Source organism: Cherax quadricarinatus, chromosome 23, assembly GCF_038502225.1.
Source record: "Cherax quadricarinatus isolate ZL_2023a chromosome 23, ASM3850222v1, whole genome shotgun sequence".
Classification (NCBI taxonomy): Eukaryota; Metazoa; Arthropoda; class Malacostraca; order Decapoda; family Parastacidae; genus Cherax; species Cherax quadricarinatus.
Window position 1 is genome coordinate 8,788,253 of NC_091314.1, and position 16,669 is coordinate 8,804,921.

Below are 16,669 nucleotides of genomic sequence, written 5' to 3' on the forward strand. Positions count from 1 at the left end.
CTGTGTCAGTGGGATGTAGTGGTGTTTCATTAGGTTTAGTTAGGACAATATTCTTGTTTTTTCAGTTTGTGGGTCCCTAGAATCTGAGAGAGTGTTTTCCAGGTCTTTTTTATATCTCCTCTAGTGTCTGTGAATCTACTGAAGTAGTATAGTTGTTTGGCTTTCTTTATTACTTTGGTGAGAACTGATGAATAGTGTTTAAGAATATCTTTGTGCATTAAGCCCTGTCTATATTGCTTTTCATATTGGTGTAATAGCAAGTGCACTTGGCTCACAACTGAAGAAATGGGGTCGAACCATACACGAGAGAATGTACCTGTGTGAGCAAGTCTAACACCTGCTACCTCTGTTACCTATACCAGTTAATACATACATTAGTGTTTGCAATTTGTGGGTTGCATCCTGGGAAAATAGAAGATAAAAGGATCCCGGTGGAAATAAGCCAGACCATAGTGACTTCTGTGGAAAATTTTGGATTTTCAAGCTGGTTGTCGTGGAAAATTCAACTAACAATCCGGCGTCTTCGTGGCCAAATTGGGGTTTTCTGGCCTGAATTTGTAATAGGAACTCGTGTTACTGTCCCCTGCTGAAGAACTGGGATGGGAAATTTGTGGGACCTCAAGAATTACGTGTGGATGGTGCAAAATAAGGGATACGACCACTACTCAAAGGGAAGTGCACCATTAGTCCTTTCACTTATTTCTCTAGCTGACCAGTGTAGAGTCTAGGTGTCAAGCAGGTGTTGTGGTGTGATCCATCTACAGTAATTAAATGGTAAGTGGTAATACGAATTTTTTTTTGTTCCCAGCAAGCCTAATCATATATAGTCCACAATTTTAATTTATCAGGATAGCTGGTTTTGATATTGTAATTATTAATTTAATGTCACATCTATCTTTTTGTGTGTGGTGATGAAGTGGGCATTGAGGGACTTACAGTTCGGCGACCTACTGTGACTTAAGTTCTACTTATCTCACCCAAATTACTTGCCTGTAATAATTCAGGTAACACCCTGCAAATCTCATGTAGGTAATTTACTCGCATAATAATAATCCTCAAAAACTTCCATGAACTACCCTGAATTACTAACCTTCCGGATTAATAATCCGAATATAATCTCAACACTCTTGGGGATGATCCGAATCAAATCTTTCCAACACCCTGGATTCATTATTCCTAAGTCTACCGCAGAAATCAAAGTAATGTATAATCTTGTCATTCGAAAGTATTCCTCATATAAAGCGCACGGAAACTTCATGATGTTGAGTAAAGCTACCGTCGGTTTGCTACTTGTAAAAACGACTTAGGTCATGTTAATTCGTAATAACAGTTTGTTCTCCGAGTACATCTTGCCATTATTAAGCCCAGACACCGAACTAAAAGTTATCTGCTGTTACAAGTTGTAGAGTTCACACGAAAACATCGTCATTACTTTTTCCTCCCGATATGTCATTATTTCACTGACTAGTATTATCATTAAAACAGTTGCCTCGACATCACTCATCTGTTTTCCACCTAACCTCGTCACACAGAATTAACAGTGACACAAAAATACCCTAGTCAGAGGCTACCCTCGTTACACAGGCGTACTGTCGTTACATAGGCCTACCTTAGTCACATAGGCCTACCTTCGTCACACAGGCGTACCATCGTCAGGCACAAGCTTTCCCTTATCATACATAAATAATCTAATCACACAAAGCTATACCATCACACAAGTCAAACCTCGTCTTGGAATAAACTATATATTAATTCTACAATCATTAATCCAAAATGTTAATAAAACAGTTATTCATATAATTTTTATTGTGTGAAAAAATATCAACTATCATTATTTTTATATACAATAGAATCAAGCAACCAATTCCAATTCCTTGCCATCAACTTGACATGGTAGTGATTCATACCCACGTATAGAAATAAACAACTCCAACACCAACTCTGCTAAAACATTTTACAGTAGCCTAACACCATGTGGAATTCACAAAATGTTGCACGTACCTGTAATTACCTTATTTTCATACATTACATTTATAGTAATAAAAATTCAATTTCATTTTTTAAGAACACTGGATTGTTATATAAGGCTACAAATGTTAGTATTTTAGATATTAATATAATTTAATATTATTACTATTGTTTTTTCTTGTTTGCTTAATAAAAGTTCATCTGTACTTTTCTCGTTATGGGGGAAAAAATGAAAAAAAAGCTGATTGCTAAGAGATGAGGTCGATATTCATGGGAAATATTCGACATGCCAATCTCCTCAATATGTAGGAAATGGTAATGCAGTAATTCCTCTTCTTGACCAAGAGAGGCTCCCAAAGGGGGAACAAGGCATCAGAGCATAAACAGTAATACTATGTTAAATACTCACATTTATTAACATTGTTAGTCACCATTAAGTGTAACACTGTCCTTCATTTGGAAATAAAAATATCCACCTCACTTTTAAACAGTATATATAAAATATGTGGAGATAATCACAATAACAGAAATGCTTTGTAAAATAAAATCTGGCCTTACCTATATTGTATAACAAAAACCGATGGGACATAGAGGCGAAGAGACCACTTTCATAGCACAGTGGATGTATGTGAACAGTTCAGTCGGGTTAAGGTCAGTAGCTGGATGGGTGGCCAAATTTTACCACCCATCACTCTTACTTAGAAAAACTTGGACAAGTCATAACCTTTTCCTGAACAAGGTACAATATTATTATTATTATTGCTATTATTTTATTATTTATTACTATATTATTATTATTTACCAAAAAACCTAGACCCGTAACTAAAGTGTTGCACTGTATACCCCAAAAGAATATATACCGAAAATATAATACAAATCTGTTCAGTTTTAGCATACAAATAATTGTTAAGTTGCGTGTCTACCCAGAAATAATTTTACGGAAGGATGAGGTGAATCATAAAATTGATGAGGGGAAAAGGGTGAGTGGTGCACTTAGGAGTCTGTGGAGACAAAGAACTTTGTCCTTGGAGGCAAAGAGGGGACTGTATGAGAGTATAGTTTTACCCACGCTTTTGTATGGGTGTGAGGCATGGGTGATGAATGTTGCAATGAGGAGAAGGCTGGAGGCAGTGGAGATGTCATGTCTGAGGGCAATGTGTGGTGTGAACATAATGCAGAGAATTCGTAGTTTGGAAATTAGAAGGTGTGGGATTATCAAAACTATTATCCAGAGGGCTGAGGAGGGGCTGTTGAGGTGGTTCGGACAGGTAGAGAGAATGGAACAAAACAGAATGACTTGAGTGTATAAATCTGTAGTGGAGGGAAGGCGGGGTAGGGGTCGGCCTAGAAAGCGGTGGATGGAAGGGGTAAAGGTTTTGTGAATGGAGTGAATGGAGACAAATGGTGTTTAATACTTGACGTGCTGTTGGAGTGTGATCAAAGTAACATTTATGAAGGGATTCAGGGAAACCGGCAGGCCGGACCTGAGTCCTGGAGATGGGAAGTACAGTGTCTGCACTCTAAAGGAGGAGTGTTAATGTTGCAGTTTTATAAATGTAGTGTAAAGCACCCCTCTGGCAAGACAGTGATGGAGTGAATGATGAAAGTTTTTCTTTTTTCGGGCCACACTATCTTTAGGTGGGAATCGGCCAATGTGTTAAAAAAAAAATAATAAAGAAATATAAATAGCGAATCTCACTGAAATATCTAATGGGGTTATAATACTGAGAGAAGGTATTGGCAGCATTTTTGTTCAGTGACTGAAAGTCTTGTTGACTGGAATGAAATATGTGTTGTGCAAGATTTTAATGAAGCGTGGATTATTATTATTACTTTTATTATATTAAAACCGCATGGGTCACAGCGCTAGATGCATGATGTGAAAGAACCAGTAGAGAAGAGGGGGAAGGTCTGGGAAGGAATTAGACTGAAAGAAGAGAAGGAAAAGGGCATTAGGGATCACAGTAGAAAACCGTGTGGAGTAAGTCAGGAGGAAACAATACCTCTGACTTGACTGCACAGACATACACTGGACGAACAAATTATGTGCTGCATTTGTTGTACATCCTTGAATATGTCACTCTTCCAAATGCGCAGCTAGCAATATTTGTAAATAAAAAAAAACTGCATTTCGCAACGAATGTTGCTAAATGCCTAGAGGAAGCAAGATACAAGGAAAACTTTCTTAGCTCGTAAGCATTAACTTAAAGCTGTTGAAAGTTTGCAGCATATTTATCTTAGTAATTGTATTGAACTTGCAATACTTTGGGAAATAAAAATCAAGTGACGAAGGTCTTAGTCACATAATGAAAATCTCTGTGGAGATACTGACCAAATCGAGGCCTTTACTGATTTATCAGCTCACCCAATAGAAAATCAACATATTGCATTATATGATTTGCTGAGAAAATATAACTCATACCATTTTATGCTTGTTAGTATAATGGTATAATGCCGATGGACAAAACAAACAGTATGGTACATGAGAAAATATAATTATGCCAAATTATTTTTGCGACTGAATTCCTCATGTAAGCAACACCCTTAATTAATATTAATTGAATGCTTTGTTTTATGTAAATGAGTTATTACAATCGTAATTTACTTAACTAACAGAATGTTGGGTTACAGTTCAGGCACCGTTGCTCTGTAGTGTTTTGAGTTCCCTCCACAGGATAATTATCGTGAATAATAAAATTATTTTAAATAAAGTCTTGACTGTGATGACTTATAATAAAGAATACAGTCAACAATAACATACAATTATAGAACTTTAATAAAGTTGGTCACAAGTAATAAACCTTATATTTCTGGTTACTTTACTGTAAAGTAACATAAGTAATGGATTAGTTTCCATTGTAACAATCCACTGCCATCTTTATTACTAAAAGGCTATACACTAAAAAATGTATGTAATTTATAAATAAATATAAGCCATTTTTTGAATCCTGGTTTGGAAAAGCTGCTTCAATTTTATTACTTATATTTATTACTCAAGTTTTATGTCAAGCTCGAACATTAATTTTGGAGTTTAGTATTTAATGATGGTTAATAAAATGAGCTGAGTTATAGACACCATGACTAAAACATAATTATTCTACTTTACTACCACCTCATCCTTATTATCACTAAACGTTATGTTATCTTACAGGACAACATCAAGTTTAGTGTAAACAAGATACAATTCCAGTATTGAATCTTAAAGATTCAATTCCAGTATTGAATCTTAAAGATTCAATTCCAGTATCGAATCTTAAAGATTCAATTCCAGTATTGAATCTTAAAGATTCAATTCCAGTATCGAATCTTAAAGATTCAATTATCTGAATCTTAAAGATTCAATTCCAGTACTGAATCTTAAAGATTCAATTCCAATACTGAATCTTAAAGATTCAATTCCACTACTAAATCTTAAAGATTCAATTCCAGTACTGAATCTTAAAGATTCAATTCCACTACTAAATCTTAAAGATTCAATTCCAGTACTGAATCTTAAAGATTCAATTCCAGTATTGAATCTTAAAGATTCAATTCCAGTATTGAATCTTAAAGATTCAATTCCAGTATTGAATCTTAAAGATTCAATTCCAGTATTGAATCTTAAAGATTCAATTCCAGTATTGAATCTTAAAGATTCAATTCCAGTACTGAATCTTAAAGATTCAATTCCAGTACTGAATCTTAAAGATTCAATTCCAATACTGAATCTTAAAGATTCAATTCCACTACTAAATCTTAAAGATTCAATTCCAGTACTGAATCTTAAAGATACAATTCCAGTATTGAATCTTAAAGATACAATTCCAGTATTGAATCTTAAAGATTCAATTCCAGTACTGAATCTTAAAGATTCAACTCCAGTACTGAATCTTAAAGATTCAATTCCAGTACTGAATCTTAAAGATTCAATTCCAATACTGAATCTTAAAGATTCAATTCCACTACTAAATCTTAAAGATTCAATTCCAGTACTGAATCTTAAAGATTCAATTCCACTACTAAATCTTAAAGATTCAATTCCAGTATTGAATCTTAAAGATTCAATTCCAGTATTGAATCTTAAAGATTCAATACACTGGGAAATTAATAAATGGGCTCTAAAACAAGGACCAATTGTATTGATGTGCTTCTTTAGTCAGGTAAAATCTTTCAGGTACACTTAACTTCACCTGCGAAAGAGATTTTTTGAGGATTTATAATTATAGTACCCAGACCTGTACAAAAATAAAATTAATATTTTTTTCGGGTAAAAAAAAAAAAAAAAGACCACACTCACTCGGTAGTTAAAATAAATTAAAATTTGCATTATATGATTGATATTATCTGAATGAAATACTTTCATCATAATATTTATAAATATACTGAAGTAATATTGCTTTTAAGTAATATTTGACCAATGATGCTTGTCCTTAAATAATACATTATTACGCATTTTCTTATTAATTTTTGCGTTTTGTGTTTTATTGCACCGTAATAACTCATCAAATTAATAGCCACGTAAGCATAAATTCTAAAAAATTTAATTACGTTATAAAGAGCAGCTTCATCAGTAATTCTATTATTATTATATTAAAAAAAAAACGAAAGTTAAATCAGTATGGGTTATGTATCGAAAATATCCTCTACTAGCATATCAATTATTTTTCCTCCCCACAATCACTAGGTCTCCCACCCTCTCATCACAGCCAATATATCCTTACCAATACCAATTAACTACACTTAAATGACCCCACCAGAACTATACAGTACTACACTGACCCAAACTATACTGTGAGTGACAACTTGGTCCAGAGAAAACCTTCATTACTGTGAGTGTTTAGCTACCCAGAGCAAAACATCTACAACATTTTGCTGTGTACTAAGTGTCTCTCTGTCACTTGTGTAGGCAATACCTGCCATCATATATAAACTTAAAAAGCTCCCAAATATTTACATTTTTCTGGCATTACTGTAATGAGAATTAATAGGCCCAACAATTATATTTCCTGGCCTGAACATAATTCTAATTTCTTGGCCCCAACATAATTACATTTCCTGGTCCCAACATAATTACACTTCCTGGTCCTAGCACCATTATGTCTGGTCCCAACATAATTATATTTCCTGACCAGCGCAACTATTTCACTAGGTTTAGCATGAACATAATTATAAACACAAGGACCCAAAATAATCATATTTCACCAATTCCCAGAAACAGGCTTACTGGGCTCCTCATAATTATATTTTAAGGACCCAAAATTAACTTCCGTTGCCATAAACATAATTATACATATTATCTATAGGCTTTTCAAAAACTTTAACACTTCAGTACGCTTTCTTTGCAAATCAATTATTATTATTAATTATTATTATTATTCTTGACCCGAAGTTTAATTTTTTAACCTCACAAATTAATTAATATTTATGGTACATTTACGGGGAAAACCAAATTTATTATAACTTTTATTAAAAAAAAAAACACATTATTGAAGCAATTGCCCAATACAATTTAGTCCAATGTTAGATTTAGAAGCGTACTGCCAGAGTAATGAATAGGAGACACGGGTACAAAACACGCTTTATTTGTGGCAACGTATCGCTTTATGCAAAAAGCTTTACACAGAGCGAAGCGTTGTGTAAACTCTTGTTCTATACCTGTGTCCTTGTTCATGTAATGTTATTTACATCATAAAGTTTCATTGACTCACATTATTATTATTATTATTTTATACTAGTGTTTGCTAATACACAGTTAATATCGTCACAAGGTGCATCAAACACTCGTAAGACAGAGCAAGGATAACTTTAATCCCGTTGCTTGGCTTTGTCAAGCCTGCAGTGACTTTGTCAAGCCTACATACATGTAGTGTGACTACCAAGTTTGCAGTGTGACTCTTGACTGTCAAGCCTGCAGTGTGACTCTTGGCTGCCAAGCCTGCAGTGTGACTGTCAAGCCTGCAGTGTGACTCTTGGCTCTGTCAAGCCTGCAGTGTGACTGTCAAGCCTGCAGTGTAACTGTCAAGCCTGCAGTGTGACTGTCAAGCCTGTAGTGTGACTGTCCAACCTGAAGTGTGACTGTCAAGCCTGCAGTGTGACTGTCAAGCCTGCAGTGTAACTGTCAAGCCTGCAGTGTAACTGTCAAGCCTGCAGTGTGACTGTCAAGCCTGCAGTGACTGTCAAGCCTGCAGTGTGACTGTCAAGCCTGCAGTGTGACTGTCAAGCCTGCAGTGTGACTGTCAAGCCTGCAGTGTGACTTGTCAATTCTGCATTGCGACTGTCAAGCCACAAGTTACTCTTTGTCAAGTCTGCAGAGTGACTGTTAAGTACTGTACTTGACAAAGCCACACACACACACTATGTCAATGATTCACTATAATGTTTCCTGTAACCCTGTAGAATGTCGTATAGACAATCCTAGCCACATACCGTGGCCTCACCAATTTGCAAGATAATTTTTTGGGGTCATCTGGGACACTTTGCGATGCCACCACAACAAGGGGCACTATACTTAAAACTATTTTGGCACCTACTTCAAGGTTCATAAATGCAGTTAAAATGTGCGGATAAAATTGCGAAATTTGATGGTTATTATGCGGTAATCATCCAATGTGTATGTACGTATGTATGTATTCATGATTGTTCGCAAATTTTGGAAAGGACTTCAGGAATCAGGAATCACAACAAGTCATTTCAGGATGTTTATATGACATATGTCAAGCCCATCTTGGAGTATGCGTCACCAGTATGGAACCCACACCTGAAAAATCCATGTTAAGAGACTGGATAAAGTACAGAAACATGCAGTGAGGTTTGTTCAAGAGCACAGGCGTACGAGCTATGATAGGAGGCTAACTGAATTGAATCTAAAGACACTGGAGGACAAAGGAACCAGGAAGATAACAGTATACGAAATTCTCTGGGAAATTGAGTCAAGAAACAGATACTCGAGGACAGCTGGACGTTAAAGGCAAAGACGAACCACAGGGATGTCAGAAAAATTTTCTTCACTCTCAGAATGGTCGGGAAGTGGAATGATCTCGATGAAGAAGGGCTGGAGGCATGATCCATACACAGTTTTAAGATCAGGTACGAAAGGGCCCCTGAGGTTAGGATGGGCAAGTTTAGAGGCGAGGTCAGGAACTAGGACTCGAACCCTGCAACCACCATATACAGATAAACATATATAGAGGCGGGGCCAGGAGCTGTGACTCGACCCTGCAACCACAAATAGGTAAGAAGTTAAGAACACACACACACGAGACTAAGAAGGAGTGAATCTGAAGGGTTGCAAGAGGCAGACAGGTCCAAGATCTGAGAACCGATCCTTGCAACCACAAATAGGTGAGTACACACACATACACATACACAACTGGATGCTGACATTAGCCTTCGTATTGTTAATTTTTTCCCCTGATAAAAACAAGGTTACGAAGACGAACCTACATCACTACCAAAGCTACACACGAATGTAAATAAAGAAATAAACTGCTGGGATATGTTCTCGCTCATCACACTGAACATCAATGACGAAATCTATGACCTAAACAAAAACAAAAAATCGTGATTCACTATTCTAACAATTCTAACTAATTACTAATGAAAGTTAGGGCCTAAGAGAAAAAGAAAGTCGTGATTCTCTAACACTAGCTAACTTCTATTGAAAAGTAGTGAGAACACCTAAAAAATTATTTACAAATGAAAGGGAGAGTTCATCAGTGGGGTACGAGATTCAAGCACTGATGGAGTTGATGTATTACTGACTGACATCAATGGCACGAGATTCAAGCACTGACAGAATTGATGTATAATTAACTGACATCAATGGTACGAAATTCAAGCACTGATGGAATTGATGTATAATTAAATGACATCAATATGTGCTGACTTAATAGTTATGGCATCAACATTACGCTGCTTCCCCCTGAGAGAACAGTCTTGCATAGTAACCACTGAGGTACTTGTCACTGTTATGAGACACCATGGGCTGTTATGATGACACTATATGCTGTTATGATGACACTGTATGCTGTTGTGATGACAATGTATGCTGTTATGACACTATGCTGTTATGATGACAATGCTGTTATGAAGACACTATGCTGTTGTGTTGACACCATGCCGTTATGAAGATACTGTATGCTGTTATGATGACAATGTATGCTGTTATGATAATACTTCATGCTGTTATAATTATATGCTGTTATGCAGACACTGTAGGCAACATGTGATGACACTGTATGCTGTTATGAGACACCTTGTGCTAATAAGAATGTATGCTGTTATAATGACACTGTAAGCAACATGTGATGATACTGTATGCTGTTATGACACTGTGTTCTGTTCTAACTATGCTGTTGTGATGACACGGTATGCTGTTATCATGACATGGCAGGCTGTTATGATGAAACGGTATGCTGTTATGACACTATGCTGTTATGGTGACACCATGTGCTGTTATGGTGACATCATTTGCTGTTATGGTGACACCATGTGATGTTATGACTTGGTATGGTGTTATTACACAGTATGCGATGACACATGGTTATCATAAAATATGCTGTTATGACGACACAGTATGTTATGATGACAGTATTCTGTTATGACGAAACAGTATGTTATTATGATGACACAGTATGCTGTTATGACACATGCTATTATAACAGTATGCTCTTATAACACATAGAATGTTGGTATGATCACATACTATTATGACGACGTAGTATGATGTTATGGCACATAGAATGCTGTTACGACACAGGATGCTGTTATACTGTTATAACATGCTGTTATGCCACAATATGTTGTTATATGTTGTAATGATGACACGTTATGATGACAGCATGCTGGTATGACGCATCCTGTTATGATGATACATGCTGTTATGACACAACATACTGTTATGATGACAACATGCTGCTATGACACGTGCTGTTATGATACATATGATGACATATGCTGTGCTGATGACCCATGATGTTATGACGACACATCATGCCGTTATGAAGAAACAGTATGTTATGAAAATGTGTTATGAAGACAGCATGCTGTTATGAAGACAGCATGCTGTTAAGACAGTATGATGTTATAAAGGTATTATGCTGTCATGAAGACAGTATACTGTTATGAAAACAGTAAGCTGTTACGAAGACAGTACACTGTTATGAAGACAGCATGCTGTTATGAACAGTATGCTGCTATGAAGGCATTATACTGTTACAAAGGCAATATGTTATGAAGGCATTATGCTGTTATGAAGATAGTATGCCGTTATGAAGAAACGGTATGCTGTTATGAAGGCAGCATACCGTTACTGTGATGCGTCAACACAACTCGACATGATCTACGGAGCTTAATTAAAGCCCAACACTGATATGCATCATTAACAGGAATATTTAAGGTGCTCATTTTTACTTCACTTCAAGTTACCAGACTATAAACATGCTTCACTTGAGATTTACCAAGACCAGAAACATGCTTCACTTCTGGTTACCAAGACTAAAATACTGACAAGTTACCATCACTCTTCCTGACTTATTCCATATACTTCCCTCGAGTCTACCAGGTAGTTTCTTCTCTGTCTCAGTATAACTATGATGCTACTGAAGCACCTCCCACTTGGGACGACGTGTTGATATTCCTTGGAATTCAGCTTGAAGGATCGAGTATTGTTGTGCACATTTTATGTGTTATATATCTCTCGTAGTTGACTATACATGTGCTGAGAGTAGTGTGGTGCACTTTTCACAGCGCGCCGGTGAAATTCTTATCTGGCTCATTCAATTACTAGTCTTAGATCACATTCTCTGGGGTAATAGCCTCAAACTGTACGTCCCTATCTGAGCTGGATTTGGGCCCTCGGCACATGCTCCAGAAAATGTTAAGAATAGGTAAGCCCAGTGACTGCAAGAGTCAAGAAGTTAGAGACAGACCAGGTGATCTGATTTGCAGTTTGCCCTGCCTTTGAGAGATTTGCTATTTGTGGCCAAAATAGTTGTAAAGTTATGCTACTTCTGGTCTTGGAAAGCTGTGGTGGTGAGCAGAGGGTTGGCTGCGTCACTGGTGTCAGACGTGGGTGTGGATATCATGGTAGAGATGACTATATCTCCGCCGTGGCGTCCACCGCAGTTGACGGTTTCCAGTCCCACCTCGGTCTCGCCATCTGGTAAAAGTGTTCCATCAATTATTAAAAATTTAGTATGCCAAAAATGTGTCACATCAGATCAAAGGTATTTTTAAGGAGAGCTGATGCAGAAGCACTTCTCTTTATGCAAGACTGAATTGTGTACAAGTTAAAAAGAAAAAATCGCTGGCAATAAAGTGTACAGTGTTGAACTTACAAAAACAAACCTTATTCAATCTTCAGGGTTCACTTAGATTATTCATTACTCACTATACAATGAACAATTGAATAATTAAACTACAGAGCCCCCATTCACCACCTACTGAAAACGAAGAATGCAAAATTACTTGATAAAGTGCTGTACCTAAAATTTTAATGTCTGTTTGCTGTTTCATTTACGGTCCTGCGTGTATCTTCCACTTGCAGTGTATCACTGAACATAAATATATATATATATATATATATATATATATATATATATATATATATATATATATATATATATATTTAATTTGCACTGATTGCAGTACTTGCTGCCTCCTCTTGGATCCCACTGCAATATTCTATCACTGAAGAATTTTTTTTCCACGCATTCTTCCCATTAATCAACAAGTGTATCAACAATGGCTTTTTTATTATTTTCAGTCACTTTTCATAGCTCATTTTTTAGTTATGGGAGCTGTTGTGTGGAGCGTTCAGCTCAACTAAAAGGACCCCGGTTTGATTCCCGGGTGGGACATGATGTATAGGCTGCCCATGTTTCTATAACAGTGGATTAATCCAACTGTTGTAGTTGAGACTAACTACTGTATTTACCCATTTGGTGTGTAGAATTAGCTAAGTGCAGCAACTGGCTGTGTGGATAATTCCTACAATAAATAATGGTAGACTATATATAATGGTGTTGCGTGAATAATTCCTAAAATAATAAAAATGGTAAAGTATAATTCCTACAAAAAATAATGGTAGAGTATACTGGTGTTGTATGAATAATTCCTACAATAGATAATGGTGTTATGTGAATAATTCCTACAAATAATAATGACGGAGTATAATGGTACTGTCTCCACACCTGGTCTGGGCTTCACCTATGATCCCATACCTGCCAGAGCCTCAGGCAAAGCATCAAAGCTGGAGCACACAACGATGCCCTCGTGAAGTGCACCAACGATCTGCAGAACACGAGGCTTCATCCCCACGAACACCAGAGTCTGCCCACGCAGCTGGAAGTCGTCCACCATCCCCTTTATTCCCTGATGGTGAAGGAGCCAGTAAAAAATATTTTAAAAAATTGTGTCTGTGTTATTCTTTGTCACTGAAACATAATTATATATTAAATACTGATTAATTATAAAGAGTATCACATTGGGATTCCGTATTACATTTCATTAATATTTACTATTACCAATGGTGTTAAAATGAAGAAAATATCATACGTTTCCAGTGGCTTAGTATTATTAAAGTTTTCTTCTTAAACAACATGCTCAATCAATGAAATTTTCAATAAAATATTGTTTGAAGTACTGTATCATTCTGTAATTTGACAATGACCTGAATAATATCTAATAATGATCCATAACATAAAACTAACAGCCGTTGCAAGATGACATATAATGAACATTTTTGACTAGTACAGAATTTTAAGTGAAAATCAAGATTTTAGAGATACCTTAGCCGATGTAAAGTCAGCAGTATCAATAAAGGAACAATCAATGACTATAGGCAGAGAGCCACCAGCCTGCCGGAGACCAGCCTTTCTGATGGCACTACGGATGTGAGAGATGCTGGGGTAGCTCAGGCCATGAGAAGGAGTAACCAGAACATATCCTCCATGATGCTTCTGAGAGAAACATATGCGTCATGTGGTAGGTGCTGCAGCAGCGAAGGAAATTATTAATGTAATGTTTATGAGAGAGAGAGAGAGAGAGAGGGATGTAAGAGTGTTTATGTAGTTGAAGCTGTTAAAAGTTTAGTAAAATAACAGTAACAAATCCTCCATGCTGTTTCTAAAGAAAGGTAAACATGAAAATGTGGAAGTAAATGTAAGATTATTTTACAACTACAACAAGTGAGATTATTTTACAACTACAACAAGTGAGATTATTTTACAACTACAGCAAGTGAGATTATTTTACAACTACAACAAGTGAATTATTTTACAACTACAGCAAGTGAGATTATTTTACAACAACAGCAAGTGAGATTATTTTACAACTACAACAAGTGAGATTATTTTACAACTACAGCAAGTGAGATTATTTTACAACAACAGCAAGTGAGATTATTTTACAACTACAACAAGTGAGATTATTTTACAACTACAGCAAGTGAGATTATTTTACAACAACAGCAAGTGAGATTATTTTACAACTACAGCAAGTGAGATTATTTTACAACAACAGCAAGTGAGATTATTTTACAACTACAGCAAGTGAGATTATTTTACAACTACAACAAGTGAATTATTTTACAACTACAGCAAGTGAGATTATTTTACAACTACAACAAGTGAATTATTTTACAACTACAACAAGTGAGATTATTTTACAACTACAGCAAGTGAGATTATTTTACAACAACAACAAGTGAGATTATTTTACAACTACAGCAAGTGAGATTATTTTACAACAACAGCAAGTGAGATTATTTTACAACTACAGCAAGTGAGATTATTTTACAACTACAACAAGTGAGATTATTTTACAACTACAGCAAGTGAGATTATTTTACAACAACAGCAAGTGAGATTATTTTACAACTACAACAAGTGAGATTATTTTACAACTACAACAAGTGAGATTATTTTACAACTACAGCAAGTGAGATTATTTTACAACTACAACAAGTGAATTATTTTACAACTACAGCAAGTGAGATTATTTTACAACTACAGCAAGTGAGATTATTTTACAACAACAGCAAGTGAGATTATTTTACAACTACAGCAAGTGAGATTATTTTACAACAACAGCAAGTGAGATTATTTTACAACTACAACAAGTGAGATTATTTTACAACTACAACAAGTGAGATTATTTTACAACTACAGCAAGTGAGATTATTTTACAACAACAGCAAGTGAGATTATTTTACAACTACAGCAAGTGAGATTATTTTACAACTACAACAAGTGAATTATTTTACAACTACAGCAAGTGAGATTATTTTACAACTACAGCAAGTGAGATTATTTTACAACTACAACAAGTGACTCAAGAACAAAACAACAACGACCCTTATATCAGTTGACCATAATTCAGGAACTACAGCTACATATTTAATAGTTGATATACGGTACTTCAAAAATAATAATAAAAAACTTTTAAAGTTCGTTAAAATCCATGTGAACCTTTAATTCTAAAAAAAATATATAACAATATTATTTTTGCAGAAGAAAGAGTAAGAAACATGTTTATTGCAGAGTTCGACATACACTATTATAGTGGAACTTCCGTGTTTGAACTTAATTGGTTCCTAGGTGGTCTTCGAACTGCGAAAAGTTCGATGTCCGAAACAGTATTTCCCAGGCTTTAATTATCAGCCTCTTACGCTGGAGGATGTTGAACTGACTCTTCCAAAAGGCTCTGCGAGTTAGGTCAATGTCAGAGATCACTTCAAAGCACTTTTGAAACAAGGCTTTCATGCAGTCTTTTTACATCTGTATTTTAAACAAGAGGGTGCGTTCAGACTCCTGAGCAACGTTCAAAGACCGAGTCAATTCTTTCTGAACAAAATTGTTCGGACTTCGGTTCGTTCGAACACCGAGGTTCCACCTATTATAATTAAGAGAAGAGTGCCTGTGGTCAGTGCAAGGAAGAGCACCTCCATTTTAACCATTAAAGAATTATAAACATGTTTAACCATAACCATATTCATATCTATTTTAACCATCACGGAATTATAAATATGTTAAGCAGCTGAATAATTTGTGCATATGTGTTAAGCCATTTTAAAAATAAAAGGAAACGCATCTGCACAATGCCACTAAGTAATGTAAATTAAATAAGCATATATGTTATGTATTGTTATCATACAGTACAGATAGTACTCTTCAAGCCGTGATGGCCTGTGTTTCCTTGTTTTAACAATGGCTCAGAATTTTAATATATGAAATGTACTTTTTTTTTTGAACACTACTACTATAAAGAAAAATCGTAAATCAATAGAATTTCTGAGACAATAATATTATGTTGACTTATTTTCCCCACACCCTCCCATCCCCCAAAATAAATTTTTCACTTTTTATGCAAAGCAATAGTCTATTATCCATTAAACTATCTTTAAACAGCCTGAGGAACTCAATAATTATTTTTAGAGATCCTGAAAATGACTAACCAAGAAGTGAACTTACATTGGGTGTAACAATGGCCACTTTGATAGTAGGTGTAGCAATGGAGTAGAGGAGCATTGAGAGATTGATACCGATGCCCAGGAGAATCCCCCACTCGAGTCCCCACAAGAGGCAGGCCAAGAAGGTGACCATAAGAGGTACCAGGTCGATCTTCTTACTTCTCCAGAGCGGAGCCAAGATCTCATAATCAATGAGATTAATCACTGCACATATGATCACTGCCGCCAGCGTAGCTTTGGGAATGTAACTGT

At 35.9% G+C, this 16,669-nt stretch overlaps 1 protein-coding gene across 1 annotated transcript in view; it reads right to left on the minus strand.

The window, feature by feature from the left end:
• Window positions 1-11,017: 11,017 nt before the first annotated feature.
• The window catches only part of LOC128685594 (sodium-independent sulfate anion transporter), a 125,244-nt gene continuing 119,592 nt past the window's right edge, over window positions 11,018-16,669 (minus strand). The window contains exons 9-12 of the mRNA XM_070087860.1: window positions 16,419-16,665; window positions 13,737-13,907; window positions 13,170-13,320; window positions 11,018-12,106 (exon numbers count right to left, since the gene is read on the minus strand). Of these exons, the coding sequence (XP_069943961.1) occupies window positions 11,952-12,106; window positions 13,170-13,320; window positions 13,737-13,907; window positions 16,419-16,665 (724 nt within the window). The 3' untranslated portion in view covers window positions 11,018-11,951. The remainder of the gene's footprint in view (window positions 12,107-13,169; window positions 13,321-13,736; window positions 13,908-16,418; window positions 16,666-16,669) is intronic.